This window comes from Dipodomys spectabilis, unplaced genomic scaffold, assembly GCF_019054845.1.
Source record: "Dipodomys spectabilis isolate Male_0828 unplaced genomic scaffold, ASM1905484v1 ptg000051l, whole genome shotgun sequence".
Classification (NCBI taxonomy): domain Eukaryota; kingdom Metazoa; phylum Chordata; class Mammalia; order Rodentia; family Heteromyidae; genus Dipodomys; species Dipodomys spectabilis.
Window position 1 is genome coordinate 8627187 of NW_024870728.1, and position 21564 is coordinate 8648750.

Consider the following 21564-nt stretch of genomic DNA (forward strand, 5'->3'; position numbering starts at 1 on the left):
CGTTCAAACAAAGCCCGGGAATACCACGCATAGGGGTCCAGGACAGAATAAAGGAGGAAGCTGACGTAGAAGACGCAGGCCAGCCTTCCCCAATCCTCCTCTCCAGGAAGTCCTGGAGCACAACTGCGCCTTCCGTCAAGGCCTCAGAGCAGGACGCCCCTCAATGCGGAAGTCCCGCCCCTCCTCACTTCCGCCCCGCATCGGCGTTAGCGCGTGGGGCGCATTCGGGCCTTCAGGATCTGTCCAGTATATTGCCTGTCAAATTGTAGCCAATTATATGCAAACATGCCTCCCTTACAAGCTTTTAAGTATCAGGCAATTAGATACGTTTGCAGCGATCTGAAGAGGTGCATTTCCATCATAGATAGATAGAGAAATTGTAGCCGAAAAATTTTGGAATGGGGTTGGCTCTACTTCAGACAGCCCTAACCAGCCGGGGGAAGCGGAGGCCCACGCATGGGGGGTGGGGGTCCTCAGAGCCAGGGCGCAGGCGCGGCGCGCTCACCTCGCCATGCCGACTGTCAGCGTGAAGCGCGATCTGCTCTTTCAAGCCTTGGGCCGGACCTACAGTGAGTGCCGCCACACACGCGGCTCCGTTCGTACGGTCGGGCAGATGTGAGGCCCGGGCCGTTAGGGTTTCACAGGGGAGGGCTGACGTACCAGGCAGCTCAGGTGGGCTGAGGTAGCTTCTCGGGAGCCGGCTTCGCGGCGGCGGCGGCGGCGGCGGCGGCGGCCGTGGCGCTTCCCGCGCATGCGCCGCCCTGCCTGTCAGTCATTCCGTAGTCCGGCGCGGAGCTTGTGTGGCGTGGGTAGCTCCAGCCTGGGTCCCGTGGTTAACACACCCGGGAATATACATCTTAGGTTTGGCACTGGGGAAACTCAGTTTTTCCGGGGGTGGGAGCAGGACTTTGAGGATGGAGGGCACTGTATTCCGTCTGTCTTCGTTTCCTTTTCTGTGGTTACTGAACGCCAGGCAGGTCTCTGGCACCGACCCGACAGCTGTGCACCCGACACCTCGTCCCCATTCTGGTAAAGGAGACACACAGTCCAGGAAAGGCAATAAGGTGTGCTGAGAAAAGCATTGGCTGGGCAGTAGTTACGTTGAATCGAGGCCTGAAAGAGAAGTCTTTTTGGACTTAGTTCTCCTGCTATGCACGATCACTTCCTCTGTTCTAAAAACACAACCATGGCGGGAGGAGGAGGGAAAGAGGAGACATAGAAACCACGGACGTAATAAGGGGAATGACATCTACTCCGCCCCATAACTAGCAGATTGTTTAAAGGCTGTTCACGTGATTGGAGCTGGCTGTTTTTGGTACTGGATGGCAGGATGGTAACAAAGCAACAGTACACTTAGTAATAGGTGAAGAGCTTCTCAGAATAAAGTATTACTCTTACTGTGAAAGTAAAAGTTAACTTAAAAAAACTTCTGTGTGCCCGTGGCTCACGCCCAGTAATCATAGAATGTTCTGGAGGCTGAGATCTGAGGAGCACGGTTCAAAGTCAGCCCCACGGCAAAGTGCTGGAGACTCATCGCCTCAAAAAGTGGGAAGTGGAATTGGTGGATCAAGTGGTAGAGTGTTAGCCTGGAGCTGAAAAGCTCAGGGACAGTGCCCAGGTTCCGAGTTCAAGCCCTAGGACCAGTGCATCACCCATACGCGCGCGCACACACACACCACACACACACACACACACACACACTCTCTCTCCAAAGTATTTTTAAATATCACCTATTCTGTAGGCCTTATTTTCTTTTCTGTCCCAAGTCCTTACCCTTTGTAACTTGGCTTTAATTCTTTAACCACTCTTTAGTATATATAATATGCTTATTTGTATTTTTTGCTTTCCCTTGTAAACCAGTCTCACCAGTGGTGTATGATATACTTGAGTTGCACAAGATGATGTCTGGACAATTAAAAAAATGTCTATAATCATTTCCCAGCCAGGTCTCCATCTCTAGAGATATAAGAAATTATCCACATTTTTAGAAATGGTGAGGTTTCATAACCTGTTTACAGTTATTTGATGTTTTAGAGCTGCACTTCTTTATTCCCTTTCACCCTCCCCACCCCCACCCCCCATGTTATGAGTGAGCTTGAAAGTGAGCTTGATTGTCCCTAGAGAGTGTTAGCCTCTGGGTCTTTCAAAGGCTCTGGTCAGAAATACGTTCACAGATCTTCTGGTTTCCACACTGTATGGGTCCATCTTGTTTCCTTCTGTTTTGTTTTTTTTTTCCATTTTTCTTTCTTTTTTTTGTTTCAGATAATATCTCGTTTATGCTTTTCCTATCAACATTCTTTTTTTGTTGTTGGTATTGTTTAAAAGTCATTCCAGGGATGGTCTATCTGAAATTCCGTTGTATTTTTCCTGTTGTCACTATTCCCAGAAAGCATGATTAGCTTTCTGATTCTACTTCCTGCTAATACAGTTTTGGAGCAAAGACTTTTGACCTGTTTCTCCTCCTTTTATTCCAAGCTAATGATGTTTCTGTCTATATGTTTTGGAAACTTTGTGGGCCCTTAGTGAATTTGCCTTTCTTTCATGAGACAAAAGCCAAAGTATCCTACAGTCATTGAAATTTCTGCTCATAGAGTGCTTTTAATTAAGCTCTGTTGTATGAATAGATTTGTGACACACATCCTTAATTTCCTTATTGTATTCTTTGAATTGTGCCTTTGATCTTCCTGTCTCATAACTTTTTTCATTTATAGCTTTGATTCTACCCTATGTCTTGGATTTGATGTGTGTGTGTGTGTGTGTGTGTGTGTGTGTGTGTGTGCGCGCGCGCGCACGCGTGTGCACACACGCACGCATGCTGTACTAGGGCTTGAACTCAGGGTCTTGTGCTCTTGCTGGGCTTTTTTGCTCCTGGTTGGTGCTCCACTACTAGTGTAACTCCTATTACCTGCAGATAGCACAGCTGTTCCTTAGACATGTCATGAATTGTTCATTTTCTACTTGTTCTGTTTTTTCTTGATGTGAACATTAGTCTTCATTCATATTAAATTACTTAGAGTTAACTATTTTGCCAAGCTCTTTTTTTCTGTACCTACAGCTCGTTACTAATCAACGCATCTTTTATGCAGCGGCGTTGGCTCAAGTGGAGCTTTATGCCACTGCAGTACCTTGCACTTGATTATACTTATTACACTCTGGTTTTATTGCTAGAAGAGGAAGTAATCAAGGCAGGAATTATATTTTATTAATCTTTATAGCCTTGGCATATCATGTGTGCTCAGTAAATACCTCTTGAATTGAAGTTTGATGTTTGGAATAGAGAAATCTTTTTTGTTTTTTTGTTCTTGTGCTGGGGATTGAACCTGAGTCTCATACATACTTTGCGTGCTTTGTATAACTGAGCCCAGCCCTTGCTCTGAATCAGGAATCTACAGACTTCTAAGTTTTCCTTAAAGTATCCTGATAATGCTGGTTTGTGTTCAAGTTTCAGTAATGTAGAAACCCTGAAAATGATGTACCAGGTAAAAAAGCAAAGTAGAATAAGGAAGAAAACTATGATAAAATTTACGGTACTATGCCTGATGTTATTTAAATACTCCCAACAGTTCTATGATGAAAATTACCGTGAAAAGTTGTTTTTCAATTGAGGGTATTGGTAAAGTGCCAAGAAACTTTACCTCAGGTGCCAAGTTCTCACACTTGGGAAGTGAAATAGTCAGAATTCAAAACCCTGATTGGCCGGACTCCAAAGCCAAGTGTCAGGTCGCTTCAGAGTATTTTAAAGGCTAGGATTTAGGTGACATTCCTTTGTGTGGATCTGTGAATTGGAGCTGCTTTCTATTTGATCTCTACTTAACAGGTGTTTTCTTTCTTTTTTTTCCCCCCGAGTGAAAAAAATGTCCCAGCTCTGTAACCTAAGCTTATGGTTGATATTAGTATAGAGTAATTGGTCCTTTTTCTTAACCTTTGCAAAACTTTATTTATTTATTTAAAAAAAATTTTTTTTGGTCCGATCGTGGGGCCTGAGCTCTGGGCCTGGGCACTGTCCCTCAGCTCTTCAGCTCAAGGCTAGGGCTCTACCACTTGAACCACAATGCCACTTCTGGCTTTTTTTCTGCTTATGTGGTGCTGAGGAATCGAACCCAGGGCCTCATGCATGCAAGGCAAGCGCTCTACCACTGAGCCACCTTCCTAGCCCCAAAACTTTTATTTTTAAATGGTAACGTCTGATACTTGACATTGAACATGCTTGGCATATGGTGGTTGATAAGAATGAAATTTGTGAATCATTTTCATTTGTGTTAAACAGATTAAAATTAACAGTCTCTCTTTTTTTCCTTAGCTGACGAAGAATTTGATGAACTATGTTTTGAATTTGGCTTGGAACTTGATGAAATTGTATGTATTGATATGTACTTATATATATGTATATATACACACGTATATGTTTACATACATATTTTAGATATCTTTATTTTTCAGCATTTATTGTACATTATTGTATGTACCAGGGTTTGAACTCAGGGCTTTGTGCTTGGTAGGTAGGTGCTTTATGCAACTTGAGACATCTCTCCAGCCCATCCTTATTACTTTATAGTTAGATGAAGGTGATTCATTTGTGGGCCTTTGTGCTCTCTGTTCTAGGGAAGATTACTTTGTCTCTTGGGTCTTTTTTTTTTTTTTTTTATGTTTTGTCTCTCAGGATATTCATTTTATTTGTGAGATAAATGGTTTAGATTCTATCATTTTTATAATCTTCTGAAATCTACCTTCCTCAAGTCTTCAGAGAAGTAACTTAGTTTCACTAAAAATGATATTTTATTAGTGTTTAATTATACATTCTTTAAATTTAGGTTTTTTTTTACTTTTCCTTCTCAATTTTCTTTTTTGAAAATTTTTTTAAGCATACATTAGTCGTAGGAGAGAAGATTTTATGTTGACATTTCCATATATTCATTCAGTAAATCCTGATCAAACTTACCACCTCTTACCATTTTCTTTTATTCACTTCTCTTCTTCCAACAACTTCAGCAGGTTTCATTGTTCTCTTTTCACTCATGAGAGTAAATCACTTTGACCATATTCACCTTCTCCTTTCACTTGTCCTCTTTTGGCTGCTACCTTCCCTTCCTAAACTGTTTTACTTTTTTGCCATTCTGTATGTGTGTGTGTATGTGTGCATTAATTGTACCAAGGGGTTTCAGTATGGAATTTTAGATGTACATAAATCATATTTTTGTCAGAATAACCCTCTCTACTGCTTTTCTTTCTCCATCCCCTTATTGATAAACAGCTTTCATTTAGATTTCTTACGCCATCTTCATACATAGTTTCATACATCTTTCTTTTTCCCTCTCCTTTTTCCCTCATCCCACTAAATAGTCCCACAGTTAGAAGCATGTTCTGTGTGTGTATGTATTGTATATATATCGATATATATATATACATATTTGTATGTCTATGAATATGAGTGAAAACATGGCATTTGGCTTTTTCAGCTTGGCTTATCTTGCACAGCATGATGCTTTCCAAATCCATCCATTTTCATGCAAATAATTTAATTTTACTTTTATATATTCTATGGTCCATATGTATTATATTTCCTTTATCCATTCATATGTTGTTGGGTACTTTAGCTGATTATACTGTGGCTATTGTGAGCAGCACTGCAGGTGTCTTTCTTGTCTATTGATTTGTATTCCTTCTTTTATATGCCCAGTAGGGGATGGCAGGATAATAAGATGAGTCTATTTTTAGTTTTTGGTGCATTTCTATACTGATTTCCTTAGTGGTTGTACTAGTTTACATTTCTACTAACAGTGTGTGAAATTTGCTTTCACTTCAAATTCTTGCCAGCATTTGTGTTTTTTGGGGGGGGGGGGGTTGGGGGGACTCCAGTGGTGGGGCCTGAACTCTGGGCCTGGGTACTGTCCCTCAGCTCTTCAGCTCAAGGCTAGTGCTCTACCACTTAAGCCACAGCACCACTTCTGGCTTTTTTTTTTTTTTTCTGCTTATGTGGTGCTGAGGAATCAAACCCAACCTCATGCATGCGAGGCAAGCGCTCTACCACTGAGCCACCTTCCCAGCACCTGTTGTTATTTTTTAATGAATGTTATTCTAACTAGTGTGGGATGGAATCTCAGTGTGGTTTTGATATGCATTTCCTTTATGGCTAAAGAAGTTGACTGTTTCTTTATATGTATGTTAGCCATTTGTATTTCTAAAAACTACTCTGTTTGCTTGCCCATTTATTGTTTATCTCCCATTCTTCCTCTTGCTCCTGCCTCTCTGGCTTCTTATTTTCTTTAGTTGGTAATTTGCCTCCTGAGTGTTGGAATCCCAGCACTGTTTGAAGTGGTTCCTCAAGGGTGACTGCTTTGGCACAAAGTACTTTGTGTCTAAAAGCAACTTCCTCTGTACTTCGTATGAGCACAGACTGTAATTTGTAGTATGGGCAATGGTTTGAATTACTCATATTAAGTCAGTGAGAAGATAATGTCATGTAAAACCAAAGCCACTACATATGTTGATAGAGACACATCAGTTATTTTAGCATGTTATTTATGGAAATACTGGTTAAGTGGGATTTGCAAATGGTAATAGGAATAGTCTTTTTTGTGTGTGGGGGGGCTTGAACTCTGGCCCTGAGCACTGTCCCTCAGTTCTTTAGCTCAAGGCTAGCGCTCTACCACTTGAGCCACAGCAACACTTCCAGTGTTCTGGTGGTTTATTGGAGATAAGAGTCTCACAGACTTTCCTTCCCAGGCTGGCTGAGTAGCTAGGATTACAGGCTTGAGCCACTGGCGCCTGGCAGTAATAGTCATTTTTATTGAGAATTTCTTATATGTTTATAGTTATCTGTTGTAAACAAACATGAAGTATAGACTTTAACTTTTTGGCAGTGGTTATCTTTTATCTTTTCATAAGTTTTTGCTGTAATGTAGTAATTAAGATATCTAAGCCCTGCCATTGCATTACAAGTTACTGTCCTAGTGGTGTTTCTTCTCATTCCTTTCTCTTGGTTGCCTTCTGCTTGCTGTTCATACTCTTCTGTCCCTAGGCTATTTCTCATTGACCTATTGTCTTTTCTGATTTCCACCATCACCTCTCACAATCTCTTTTAATGTTTTAACACTTTAGTTTTAATTTTACTGGTACTGGGGCTTGAACCCAGGGCCTTGACCTCTTGATTTGCTATTTTATTCCAGTGTTCTACCACTTGAGTCATTCCTTACTTCTGGCTTTCTGCTGGTTAATTGGAGATCAGAGTCTCTTAGATCTATCTGCCCAAGCTGGCTTTGAAACTAGATCCTCAGATCTCAGTCTTCTGAGTAACTAAGGATTGGAGGTGTGAACCACTAAGACCTGCCTTTTGATTTGTTTTTATATTGTCTTTTTTGTTTGTTTTTTTGGTTGGTCATGGGGTTTGAACTCAGGACTTGGGCACTGTCTCTGAGCTCTTTTGCTCAAAGCTAGTGCTCTACCACTTTGAGCCACAGCTCCATTTCTGGTTTTCTGTGACTAATTGGAGATCAGAGTCTCACAGACTTCTGCCCAGGCTGGCTTTGAACTGTGATCCTAAGATCTCAGCCTCCTGAGTAGCTAGGATTACAGGTGTGAGCCACTGGCATTTGGCAGGACTAAGATGTTCAAATCTTTATGAGGAATTGTATTTATTTGGTGATTCATTTTATTGATGCTCTTTGTTCTTGGTACTCTTTGTTCTTTTAGATGTGAATATTGTAGAATTTGTAGCTTATATTGTTTGAGATAACTAAGCTGTTGCATTGTGAAGCAATAGATTTTTTTTTTTGGTCCGGTTGTGGGGCCTGATCTCTGGGCCTGGGCACTGTCCCTCAGCTTTTCAGCTCAAGGTGAGTGCTCTACCACTTGAGCCACAGCGCCACTTCCGGCCTTTTTTTGTGCTTATGTGGTGCTGAGGAATCTAACCCAGGGCCTCATATATGCAAGGCAAGCGCTCTACCACTGAGTCATCTTCCTAGCCCGAAGCAATAGATTATACATAGCTATATATCTGTACTGTATTCCAGTAAAAATTCACTGTATTTGATGTCGGTATAATTTGTGGAGGGGAAGGGGAAAAACAAGTCGTTTAAATAAGGATACAGGTGGACCCGTTGCAACAATGAGAAGTACAAGTTATCATGTCGAAAATGAACTTTACAACTTTGGTGGGGGGGTGGGGGGAGGATTGGGTGGGGGGGCGGGGAGAGGCTTGGAAGGGATGGGAAGGGGAAACAAAGGAGGAGGCTACAATGCTTGAAAAGAAATGTACTCATTATCTTGCCCATGTAATTGTAACTCCTCTGTACAGTTTTTTCACAATTAAAAAAAAATGTATTTACAAGTATAAGATACGTGATGTGGCCAGTAGGCCATGGTTTGCTGACTCTTGCTTTAGATGAATTTCCACTATTCTATAATGACTAAGGAGACAGAACTGAATATATCTTGAGTATTTTTCTGCATATTTTAACATTTTAGTATTTTCACTGCAGATATAATAAAACCAATTTTGTTGTAGAAAAGAATATAATGTAGTTCATTAACTTTTTTTTTTTTTTTGGCTTGGTTTAGACTTCTGAGAAGGAAATAATAAGTAAGGAACAAGGTAATGTGAAGGCACAGGGGGCCTCTGATGTCGTTCTTTACAAAATTGATGTCCCTGCCAATAGATATGATCTTCTATGCCTAGAAGGATTGGTTCGAGGACTTCAGGTCTTCAAAGAAAGGTAAGGAAGTTTTCTCTTATTGTAATCAGCAGTTAGGTCAGCATAAAGGGATGATTTCAGGATGAGATTCTTGTACATTGTAGCCATTAACAATTAGCTGGCCGGTTGAGTCACCTTGCATTTGGGGCATATTTTAAAATGGGAGAGTGTTGATTTTATGGTTTCTTTTTTTTTTTTGTCGGTCGTGGGGCTTGAACTCTGGGCCTGGGCGCTGTCCCTCAGCTCTTCAGCTCAAGGCGAGCGCTCTACCACTTGAGCTACAGCGCCACTGATTTTATGGTTTCTTAAAAAATTCTTCATATGTCTGATGAAATTACTAAAATGAAGCTAGAAAACTTGAATTTCTTATGATGGCCATGTTATCTTCTCTTGGGTAATTTCATTGGCTTCTCTTGCTGTATCCTGGTCTATAATGAAGCAGATTTTAAGGGCCCTTCTAACTCTTCATGTAATAAAAACGTAAATGAATAGGATGAAAAAATAGCTATAATTTTTTCAAATTACTTATATATTATCTGGTCTGTTGTAAAATTATGAAAACATCAGATGAACAATGAGTCTGTGAAATGATAGTGACTTGGGGATTTAGACAATTGATTTCATGCATGATAATCAAATGTTTATTTATAGAGTTTCTCACACTTGTCTGATCCAAATCTGTATTTAATTTTGAATATTTAGCTGAGACCTTGAGAAAAAGCTGCTAGTACTAAGGCTTGAATTAAGGATGTGGAGCTCTATCTCTGCATTCTTGCTGACAGTTGGTCCTTTACTATTTGAACCATCCCTCCAGTCTGGCGAGAATCTGTATTTTAAAAAAGTACCACAAGTGATTTTTATGATAAGACCATTATGAAGTGACTTTCAACTGAAAAGTTTAGTCTTTGGGTCCGTAGCATCTGTATCACAGAGAGCTTGGTAGACATGCAAACTCTCACCTTCTATCCAAAATAACATTAATCTGGATCTGAGGTTTAACACACTCCTCAGTTAATTGTAAACACATGGAAGTTTGACAAGCACTGCCAGAAAACATGAGTAGTTAACTAGTAGTGCTAAGAATTGCCTAGATGGGCTAGGAAGGTGGCTCAGTGGTAGAGTGCTTGCCTTCCATGCTTGAGGCCCTGGGTTCGATTCCTCAGCACCACATAAGCAGGAAAAAAAAGCCAGAAGTGGTGCTGTGGCTCAAGTGATAGAGCACTAGCCTTGAGCTGAAGAGCTAAGGGACAGCGCCCAGGCCCAGAATTCAGGCCCACAACCGTACCCCCCCACCCAGAAAAAGAATTGCCTAGAGATAGATGCCTTCAGATTCATCAGATACCATCTTTCTTCTGTGATGTAGCAGCTCTAGCCTAGACCAGTGAATCTATATCTTTAATATATCTTATTTTTTCTGAGAAGCACAAAATCTTGTGTTTGTAGTAAGATTATCCAATTCAGCACTTTCCATCACTGCTCAAATGCTTTTGATACCTTTGCTGAGACTCAGAGATAGGAAACTCATTATCATGAGGGGTGTTGTATCATTTTAGACAGCTTAATGTTAGAAAGTTTGTCAGTTTTTTATTAGTACTCAGCCAGAAGTTGACTCAGTGCTCTAATTCTAGTGATTTTTGTGTATGTTCTGTTTGTAAGTCTAAGATTAATGTAATTTATCAAATGTTTTGATTAAAACTATTTGAATATTATTTTAGGATAAAAGCTCCAGTTTATAAGCGGGTAATGCCAAATGGAGAAATCCAAAAATTGATTGTCACAGAAGAGGTAATAAGGATAAAGTTATACTTTTCCCTTTAAAAAATTGTGTATGTCAGTAAGGTGGGGAGGGAAGAGAACAAAGCTAACCCTCTGACACGCTGAGCACTCGCTAAGGGGGATGTGTTAGTCTTTAGCACTTCAAAACTGTCATCCTATTACCAAAAAGTGACAAAACCCCCAAAGTATCTATTTTTCATAAATTATCTTGGAAAATACCCGAATGCTTATTCAAAACCCATTTAAGGACTGGTGGTGTTAGGGACTGGCTTAGCAAGAGGCCCAGTGTTCATTGCCCAGCACTACCAAAAACGTAATTGAATTAGATAAGTAATACCCATTTGAATATAATTCTCTGTTGTTGTTATTGTTGTTTTGTGATGGTGGTCCTGGGGCCTAAAGTCAGGGCTTTGTACTCTTGCTTAGCTTATTCTGCTTTTGGCTAATGTTTTTCCATTTGAGCCACACCTCCAGTCTGAGATAAAATTCTTAAGCTACATCAATAAAATTTATAAAGACAAAATTGGGCAGGTTATTTTGGTAAAGATATGCACTATGAAAAAATTATTTAATGATTTTTTTTGTTATTAGTATAATTTCGAAAGACTTAATTCTGTGAGAAAGTGACTCTTTATTCTGGTCATGGAGCTTGAACTCAGGGCCTGAGTACTGTCTGTGGCTCTTTGCTCAAGGCTAGCACTCTACTACTTTGAGTCATAGCTCCTTATCTGGCTTTTTGAGTGGTTAACTGGAGATAAGAGTCTCATAGAGACTTTTCTGCCTGGTCTGGCTTTGAACCGCTATCCTCAGATCTCAGCCTCTTGAGCAGCTAGGATTATAGATGTGAGCCACCAGCACAAGGCAGTAACTGTCTTTTTATCACCTTATTAGTTGTTGATTGAATACATGAATATACACTTGTTCAAATAAAACCTCATGACCCTGTCAAAGCTGCATAAGATAAATAAAGGCTTAATATTTACTCTTTCTGATAGTTTGTGAATTTCAGACAGGTAAAGTGAGGCCTTATGCCGTAGCAGCAGTTCTCCGGAATATAAAGTTTACTAAAGATCGATATGACAGCTTCATTGAACTTCAGGAGAAATTGCATCAGAATATTTGCAGGTTTGTGGTTTTGTCTCATTATTCTTTCCCTTCTCACTGTGTCCCCCTTCCCTTCCCATCTTGCCATTTCCTCCCTGTTGTGTCCTTCTGCTTTTCCTTCCTCAATCCTTTTCTCCAGCAGATTGTTTTTAAAAATATTGTTAAGTAACATTAGTAATACTGTTAAGTAACATTAGTTACTTAGACTCAAGACGGTCTAACGTTGCTGTGCCAGACCCATATTTTTTATTATATAATGATCATCTTATAGATTACCTTATTTCTTCTCTCCTTCCATTTTTCCTTCCTTCTTTTCTTTCTCTCTGGCCTTCCCTTCTTTTAGTTTCATTGATTCCTTTTTCTTCTTTTTCTATTTTTTACCCATTAAGGAGTACTTAATCTTTTTCTTTTTTGTCGGTTGTGGGGTTTGAATTCAGGACTTGGGCACTAGAGCCTAGAGCTCTACCACTTTGAGCCACAGTACCCCTTCTGGCTTTTTTGGGTGCTTAATTGGAGTAAGCATCTTATGGAATTTCCTGCGTGGGCTGGCTTTGAGCCATGATCCTTAGATCTCAGTCTTCTGAATAGCTAGGATTACACGGGTGAGCCATCAGCGCCCAGCCAAGGAGTACTTTTTCTTTTTTTGGGGGGGGTACAGTATTGGGGCGCTGTCCCTCAGCTCTTCAGCTCAAGGCTAGCGCTCTACCACTTGAGCCAGAGCGCCACTTCTGGCTTTTTTCTTTTTGCTTGTGTGGTACTGAAGAATCGAACCCAGGGCCTCATGCATGGAAGGCAAGTGCTCTACCACTGAGCCACCTTCCCAGCCCCAAGGAGTACTTTTTCTAAGACCAGATAGTCTCTATTTTGTTTTTACACATGGATTTGGCAATTGTTAATTTATCTAAACTTAGTGAGCCATGTATATATTTCATTGTATATGATAATATTAATTTATTTATTGAACTGGGAATTGAACCCAAGGCTATTTGATTTACCATTTGAACTATATCTTCATCCCTTTGTTTCATATTCATTTATTTATTTGGTTCTTTATTTTTCTGCTTCTTTTTAAAATTCCTATTTTGATTTCTTTCTCTGTATTTACAGCTTGCTATAAATTTACCTCAAATCATTTGTGGCTAAACTATACAACAACTGAAAATACCTTTTAAACTTTGTTACATGTTGAACTTTAAATGCAGTTCATAGCTTTTATAATAGAATTTTCTGAACCAAAAACCTACAGCTATATGATGGAAAATTTAGGAAAATAAAGAAAAGCTGACAAACACAATTTCAGTAAATTAATACAAAATATTTCTTGTTACTTGAGGACATGGGGAGGAAAAAGAGTGAAAAAAAAAGTGGGTCATATGGACTGCATAGTGGTAAGGAATGTGCTCCAGTTATTGGAATAATGTGTTTTAAGTGCCTTTGTTATTTCTTACTATTGTAATGTGAGAATTTATGCCTTTTAGAAAGATGCCATAAAAGAGCAATTTGCTACTTTAGGGAAGTGTTTAAAATTTAAATATTCTGTTCCATGTGGAATTTCTGCTATGGAATATTCAGATCTATTCCTTTCTTCTACTTCTCCCCCACCCCGCCCCTACCCCGCCCCTCCTTTTCTCTGCCCTCTTAACATTCAGGAAAAGAGCCCTTGTTGCCATTGGCACCCATGATTTGGACACTTTGTCAGGCCCGTTTACATATACTGCAAAGCGCCCTTCAGATATCAAATTCAAGCCTCTCAATAAGACAAAGGAGCATACAGCCTGTGAATTAATGAACATATACAAGGTACATGCTGATCTTCATTTTATGGTAGCTTTGTGTAAGTCATGAAATGCCTTTACATTCAAGTCTCAGAAGTACGGAAATGGAGTGAATTTTTTTTTTTTTGTCCGTTGTGGGGCCTGAACTCTGAGCCTGGGCACTGTCCCTCAGCTCTTCAACTGTAGACTAGCGCTCTACCACTTGAGTCTCAGCCCCACTTCCGGCTTTTTCTGCTTATGTGGTGCTGAGGAATCAAACCGAGGGCCTCATGCTTGCAAAGCAAGCACTGTACCACTGAGCCAACTTCCCAGCCCAGAGCGAATTTTTTTTAATAAACAGGAGTGTCTAGGCTAACCTGAGATTTATTGACAGTGGGGTCTACTTCACGCTTTGGCTTTGCTTCTTGTTATTTTTGTTTGTTTGTTTGTGGGTGTGTGTTGGTCCTGTGGCTTGAACTCAGGGCCTGGGTACTGTCTCTGAGCTTCTCTTGCTTAAAGCTATTTTAAATTTATTTATGTGTTTTTTCCTTGAGAGGTTGAATTGGGAATCTTTATTAGAAAGCCAACAACAGCAAGCAGACTCATGTCCCAAAGACTTGTAGCCTCAAATGCACTTAATACTGTTAGGAAACTAAGCCACAAGGGTAGTAAAGAAAGAGCAGAAAACAATGTCAACAAGCCAGGTAAATGCTAATAGAGGGTTGAAGAGGGACATCATGGTGACCTGAGGAGAGTCAGGAGACGTGAGGCATGGAGTAGTGGCGGCAGAAGTTGAGGGACCTAAACAGAGTCATGGTTAGGGAGCAGGTTCACAGGGAGCCCAAGAGTTCAGAGTCTCATGAGTTCATGGTACAAATTTGGCAGGTCTGGGAACCTATTGTCCAAGTCCCCCACTCCTGCTTCTAGGAATTCAGGCTGCTTAAAGGTTTTAGCTTTTTTGCTCCACACCCCAAAAAAGGAGAATTCAAACCTCTACTACTTGAGCCCCAGCTCCACTTCCAGCTTTTTAATGGTTAATTGAAGGTAATAGTTTCATGAACTTTACTGCTCAGGCTGGCTTTGAACTGTGATCCTTAGATCTCAGCCTCCTGAGTTGCTAGGTTTGCAGGCTCTTGTTATAATTTTAGTCTGTGGGATTTTTTTGTTTTTGTGTTTTGTGTTTTTTTTTTTTTTTTGTCCGTCATGGGGCTTGAACTCTGGGCCTGGGTGCTGCCCCTGAGCTCTTCAGCTCAAGACAAGCACTCTATCATTTGAGCCACAGCACCACTTCCAGTTTTCTGGTGATAAGAGTCTCACAGACTTTCCTGCCTGGGCTGGCTTTGAACCATGATCCTCCTGATCATGGATTACAGCTAGGATTACAGGCATGAGCCACTGGCACCTGGCTCTGGATTATTTTTAATGTACTCCAAGAAAAGAATTGAGACACAGTGAAATAGATTATACTACATTATGATCTTCATGTTTGTGTATAGTTAAAACTCATATAAGCAAAGTAATAGGTTTTGTGTGTGTGTGTGTGTGTGTGTAAATTTTGGGTCCAACAGAGAAAATGAATTCAACCATCATTTTGAATTGCAAATATCAAATAGAAATACTATAATGTGGAAAAAGCAGCTGTTAGTTTCGGCCATACCTCTGGCCCTTTTTTGCTTTAGCTTTTTTCAGATAGAGTCTTGTGCTTTTTTTATGGGCTAGTCTGGGACTACGCCCTTCCTACCTGTGCCTCCCTTGAATATCACCTTACCAGCTTATTGGTTGATGTGAATTCTTGTTAAATGTTTGCCCAAACTGGCCTGAAACTGTGATCCTCTGATCCACAACTCCTGAGCTGATATCTTTATAGTTTGTTGAAAATATCAGTGATTGATGAAAACTGTAAGTGGTAGAATGGCTGAGTAAGCAAATGACTATAAGTGAAAGGACAGGGGAATCCTCTTTTTACCAATTGCAAATTCAAAGGAACGGTTCCAGTTCTGCCAAGACTTCTCCCTTCCTTTTTCCTTAGTCAGTAGTACATTGAAGCAAATTGGTTAGGGTGTTAGCTCTCCCATTCAAATATAATTAATTAAACTTTAGAGTTTCTGTGGTTTAGGATATTTTAATGTTACTAATGTTTTCTGACTCCTTGCCCTCCTTAAGTTTTAAAATATTAGGTTGGCAAATTGCATAGAAACAGCTAATTTTGTTTGACTTAATTTTTTTTCAGACTGATAACCACCTTAAGCATTATTTACATATCATTGAAAGTAAACCACTGTACCCAGTTATTTATGACAGCAATGGGGTTGTCCTTTCAATGCCTCCAATCATCAATGGTGAGTCACTTCATGGTAGTTTGATCTTAGTCTTTAGTTTCCACAGTAGTTCACTTAAACTCAAACTGTCTAGCACATGTAGTTTGATAGTTAAACTAAAAATCTAAATCTTAAACTTACAGTCCTAATTTCTTTGTGAAGTGTTTATATGAGTATGCTTGCAGAATTGACTTTGGAAGTGAGGAGGATTAGCTGATATGTAGCTGGAAGGAATGCCTTCTTGAAATCTTGAATTCTAGTACATTCATGCCTGGCTATACCAAATGTTAACTTTGCTGCTTAATAGCATGTGATCTTGGGGAAGGGCCTTCATCTTTCCAAATCTCAGTTTTCCTGTGAAGACTAGATAAGACAATGCTGTAGGTACATGCTATTATTTTCAGCATTCTCCAACTTCCAATGGGAGCCTAAAATGAAAGATGTTACATTCATTTACCTCTCAGCTGTTAGTTTTTGTTGTATTCTAAAGTCAAAATGAGTTTTCTGTTTTGCTGAGCTTCACAGCATGCTTTGTTTTCTGAAACTGCTTTGTTGTTACTGTTTGCAGGGGATCATTCCAAAATAACAGTAAATACTAAAAATGTGTTTATCGAATGCACAGGAACTGATTTTACTAAGGTAAATAAAATTTTTAGTCTGTTTTTGTATTATCAAACAGTACAAATTTTACTTCTGGGCTAAAGCTGGCTAAAATTTAAAATGTTTGTTGTAGGTAGCAGTACATTTCAAAATTTGAGAAAATTACAAAAATGAGGAAATTCTCTACTTCATTTATGGTACTTTCTTTATTTGACAGTTTTTATTTTTTGTGCTGGTCCTGGGGCTGACAAACTCAGGGCCTAGGCACTATTCTTGAGCTTTTTTACTCAAGGCTAGTGCTCAACATCTTGAGCCATAGCTCCACTTGTAGCTTTTTCATGGTTAATTGGAAATTAGAGTCTCTTGGACTTTCTTTCCAGGGCTGGCTTTGAACTGTGATCCTCAGATCTCAGCCTCCTGAGTAGCTACTGCTTCAGGCATGAGATACTAGAGCCTAGTTATTTGGCAGATATTTAGTGAGCACTAATGTTTTTCCCATGGTAGGAATTTATTGAGTTACCTGTTTCTTAGCTTCAGAGAATTCTTAGTTTAGTGAGAGAGGTGGGCATATGTGTAATAGAGAACAGGCTGAAAATAAATACAATAACAAGAGCTGTATGAACCTATAGAAATTTTGATAGGCTTGATTTAAATGCTGAAAAACTAGAGATCTTTGTATACTTGGTAAAAAAAAATTTTCTAAAAGCTATGAAATTTTATTTAGCAAATTGAGTTTTATTCACAGTGATATGTGTGGAGTGCTATTTCACACATTGGAGTCCAAAAAGAAATGTACTTATGAAACTGTAATCCCTCTGTACATCACTTTATAATAACAATAGAAAAATACATGTTTTGTGACTTATGCACTTAATTCTGTTAGTAATGAATGAGATAGGAACTTTTTATTATTTCCTCTGAACAAGTAATTTGACTGAGATTGAAAGAGTGTAAGTGGCTTCTCCAGAGTCATACCCTTAGTAAGTGACTGGGCAGGATTCAGTCTGGCTTCAGAGACTTGTGAACTTGGTTGCATTTACTCTTGTAATCAGCCATATGTGTCTCTTAAAACCTGGTGACCTGAGGTTGGAAGTTGGGGAACTAAATGATTTGTCTCAGTCACGGATGGTAACTCTCAGAGAACTGCCCAAATGCACAACACCTGAAGATAAGAACGGGCGTCTATTTCAATGTTCACTCCACTTCCTTTCTTAGAATGTATATGTGAAGTTATTCCTAGATGTTTGAGAATTAAATTACATTAAAATATCATTACTATCTGAGTGAAGAGAATATATTGAGAAATTACCATTATATTTGTTTTTTTCCTCTTGCAGGCAAAAATAGTCCTTGATATAATTGTCACCATGTTCAGTGAATATTGTGAAAATCAGTTTACGTAAGTTTATTCAACACCTTTATGGAAGACCTATGAAGGCATTATGGCCTTGTGCTACAGAACACTAAAAAATCTGGTGCCTGTAACTAGAACCTAGAATGTTTTGGGGGAGATAAGATATATGTTTAAAATATAAAATAAAAACCCAAAGCACCTTAAGAAGATTTGGTGATGTGGTGCTAGTAAGGCCAAGTTCTTGCTAACTAAGGTAGTCATGGAGACAATGAACTTCAATTTGTGTTTAGCAACTGTTGGATTTGAGAATGAAAAAATGGAGTAGCAAAAGAAACAGCTAAAGAAAGAAATGTAAGAGCATATCATTATATGCTTGTAAGACTTTTTTCTAATATTTTTAAATTAAAAATTATTTAATGCACCTACATGCACTTACTGGGTATTTAGATCATAGTTTATTCTGAGGTATTAGTTATAATTCAGACTAAAAATATAACTATAAAAAGTATGACTAACATGATGTGGACTGTATTCTTTTGTGGAGTTTCTTTTTGGTGCCCACTCTGGTACTTAAGAACTTGAGTGCTGCACCTGAGTTTTTTTTGCTCAAGGCTAGCACTCTGTCACTTGAAACATAGCTCCATTTCTGGCCTTTTTGATAGTTAAGAGATAAGAGTCAAGCCGGGCACTAGTGGCTCACGCTTGTAATCTTAGTTACTTAGGCTAAGATCTGAGGATTGTGGTTCAAAGCCAGCTAAGGCAGGAAAGTCCATGAGACTCTTATCTCCAATAAACCACTCAGAAAACTGGAAGTGGCACTGTGGCTCTAGTGGTAGAGTGCTAGTCTTGAGCTGAAGAGCTGAGGGACAGCACCCAGGCCCAGAGTTCAAGAACCATGACTGACGAGAGAGAGAGAGAGAGAGAGAGAGAGAGAGAGAGAGAGAGAGGAGAGACAGAGACAGAGAGAGATAGAGACAGAGACAGAGACAGAGACAGAGAGGGGGAGAGAGAGATAACAGTCTCAGTCTTTAATGCTTAGGCTGGCTTTGAACTGTGATCCTCAGGTCTTAGTCTCTTGAGTAGCTAGGATTATAGGCGTGAGCTCTCTGCTCCCTGTTCATGCATTGGTTATTTTTTTTGTTTTTGTTTTTGTTTTTTGGTTGGTTGTGGGACCTGAATTCTGGGCCTGGGCGCTGTCCCTCAGCTCTTCAGCTCAAGGCTAGTGCTCAACCACTTGAGCCACAGCTTCACTTCTGGCTTTTTTTTTTCTGCTTATGTGGTGCTCATTCATGCAAGGCAAGCGCTCTACCACTGAAACACCTTTCCAGCCTGCATTGGTTGTTTTTAAATTTGTATTTTGGTGGTTATATCAGTTAGCTTTTGTCTGTAACACAATACCCCACTAAAGCCTGGGTTACATATCAGTTTTGGAAAGAAGTCCTACTCTACATAAGTAGAACAAATGGACACTTCAATTGACAATGACTGAAGAACTGGGAGGAAGCTTCCAAAGACAGATCAGTAGACTATTATGTACAGAAGATTAATCCAATCAGCAGTATTAGAGTTTGGTGATTAATAATATTAAGGCTGGAGTTGTGGACCAAAAAAAGGTTTATTGGCTAACATTTGTAGAATTTATGGCTCCCTTTTTTTTCCCCTAAGTAATTTATTTCTGATTCCTCCCTGCCCCTTTTCTTCCAGGGTTGAAGCTGTTGAGGTAGCTTTTCCTAACAGAAAATCAAGTACCTTTCCTGTAAGTACTTAAATGCTAAGGTAACTCTGCCACCTACCTGGACTATATAGAGTACTGTATCACTCACTGGCCCTTGTTCAAGCTCTATACTGTGGACTCCTACGTGGAGTCAGTCCTCCAAGATCCCTGTAAGAGTAGAAGTTTAAACTAGTATTGCTAATTTTTTCTTGAGACAGTCTTACTGTGTAACCCAGGCTGCCTTGCAAACTTCCTATGTACCTCAGGCTGGTCTTGAACTCCTACTCTTCTTGCCTCAGCCTCTGGAGTGCTGAGGTTGCAGGTAGGTACACTACTGTGGCTTGGCTTAAAATAATAGTGTTCTTGTTGGGCTTCTTTTCCCCAAAATGACTTGATATAAAGATGGCTATTTAAAGATGTACAGCACTGTGATTCAGTGACACCGTTCATTTATTAATTTTTCTCCTTTTAACTATTCCTGCCAAATGTGACGTGAATCAGAACCTAAAGTTCATTCAGTAGTTATACAAAAGGATTTCAATTCCAGAAGTCAGGTTATAAGTACAATGCATCTTGATGAATGTTACTCTTTTTGTTCTCCCTCATCCTTCCATCACCGTTCCTATCTTCAAGTTATGTAGTTCCCTTAAGTTACATAGTTCAGTTTTTACATAATGTATACTGGATCTAATAACTTCCTTTGATCACCTTTCCTCTCTCCATTTGTGTGTCCCCCACCATCTTGCTAACTTAAACATCTTTTGCAGTAGATAAACACTTAGCTGGGTCAAAAGTCTCCCCATTCCTTATAACAAATGTTTGGCCATATCAGTGGACCTCACACATGCTGAGCAGTGTTCTGCTACTAAGCTGCAATTATAGATAGTAGCTAAAGACTTAATGGCTTGAAATGATGATCATTTATTAATCTTATGAGTCTTTTGGTCTGAGCCAGCTTAACTGGGCTGTCTCTGCTGAGCCTGCTCATAGGTATAGTTATGTGGCTGCTTTGTTAGCAGAATGATCTGAGTAGGCCTCACTCAGAGGTTTACTTCTTATCAGCTTTCCTTACCATCCTGGCTAGCTTGGTCTTATAATTATTTTAAAAATTAAATTAAATTTTTCATTTTCTTTTATTTTTGTGGTGCTAAGGATTGAACTTGTGATTGCTAGGCAATTGCTCTGTGCTTTTCCAGCAGACAGTCCTGTTGGTCAGTCCCACTTATGGAACTGGATTTGAGGGAAGAAGTAGACAGCACCAGTGGGATCATTTATGTCTCCTTCAGAATGGAAGAATTTAGCCTGTTTTATAGTTTATCTCAGCAGTAGTTGGAATTAACCAGTGCTAGCTTTTTAGTGTTTTTCTTTAAAACAACAACCAAAAAACCCCAAAACAAAAAAAAATCTGATTTAAGAAAAGTTTTTAATCCCTCCCTTCCCCTCCCTTCCCCTTCCCTCCCCTTCCTTTGGCTAGTGCTCTACCACTTGAGCCACAGCTCCACTTCCAGCTCATTTTTGGTGGTTATTTGGAGATCAGAGACTCAACAGACTTTCTGCCTGGTCCAGCTTCACATGTGATCCTCAGATCTCAGTCTCCTCAGTAATTAGGATTACGGGCATGAGCCACTCACTGATCTTGGCCGAAAAGTCTCTTTTTTAATATGAATAATTGCCGTGTTGAATATATACTTTTGTGAAGAGGTGAAATGTAGTTTAATATTTAGTTCACTTTTTTCTCATGTAGGTAAGTCTTTAAAATGTATTTTTATTTTAGATTGCTGTCATAAATTTGAGATGATAAACTTTTAAAAAAGTGTTTTGGCATTTGATAATTTATTTTCTCCTGAATATAAATTTAACTAACCCTTAGGTTGTTCTCCCAGAGAGGAAGGACTCTGGGAGAAAAGTTCTTTCTTAAATGAATTACCATATTTTCTCAAGTACTTTGAAAGTGTTTTTTTAGTCTTTGTTATTTCATAGAAAATAAGGTAAGGTTTTTTTTTTTTGGTCCAGTCGTGGGGCCTGAACTCTGGGCCTGGGCACTGTCCCTCAGCTCTTCAGCTCAAGGCTAGCGGTCTACCACTTAAGCCACAGCACCACTTCTGGCTTTTTTCTTTTTGCTTATGTGGTGCTGAAGAATCGAACCCAGGGCCTCATGCATGCAAGGCAAGCACTCTACCACTGAGCCACCTTCCCAGCCCCAAGGTTTTTTTTTTAATACATTGACTAGAGACGAATGATAGTCAGAAACTAG

At 39.6% G+C, this 21564-nt stretch overlaps 1 protein-coding gene across 1 annotated transcript in view; it reads left to right on the forward strand.

The window, feature by feature from the left end:
- The first annotated feature begins 483 nt into the window (after positions 1-483).
- The window catches only part of Farsb (phenylalanyl-tRNA synthetase subunit beta), a 65602-nt gene continuing 44521 nt past the window's right edge, over positions 484-21564 (forward strand). Inside the window, exons 1-10 of the mRNA XM_042679121.1 lie at positions 484-569; positions 4301-4356; positions 8557-8711; positions 10406-10475; positions 11476-11591; positions 13220-13370; positions 15555-15663; positions 16211-16281; positions 17580-17641; positions 19301-19352. Coding sequence (XP_042535055.1) covers positions 512-569; positions 4301-4356; positions 8557-8711; positions 10406-10475; positions 11476-11591; positions 13220-13370; positions 15555-15663; positions 16211-16281; positions 17580-17641; positions 19301-19352 — 900 coding nt within the window. The 5' untranslated portion in view covers positions 484-511. The remainder of the gene's footprint in view (positions 570-4300; positions 4357-8556; positions 8712-10405; positions 10476-11475; positions 11592-13219; positions 13371-15554; positions 15664-16210; positions 16282-17579; positions 17642-19300; positions 19353-21564) is intronic.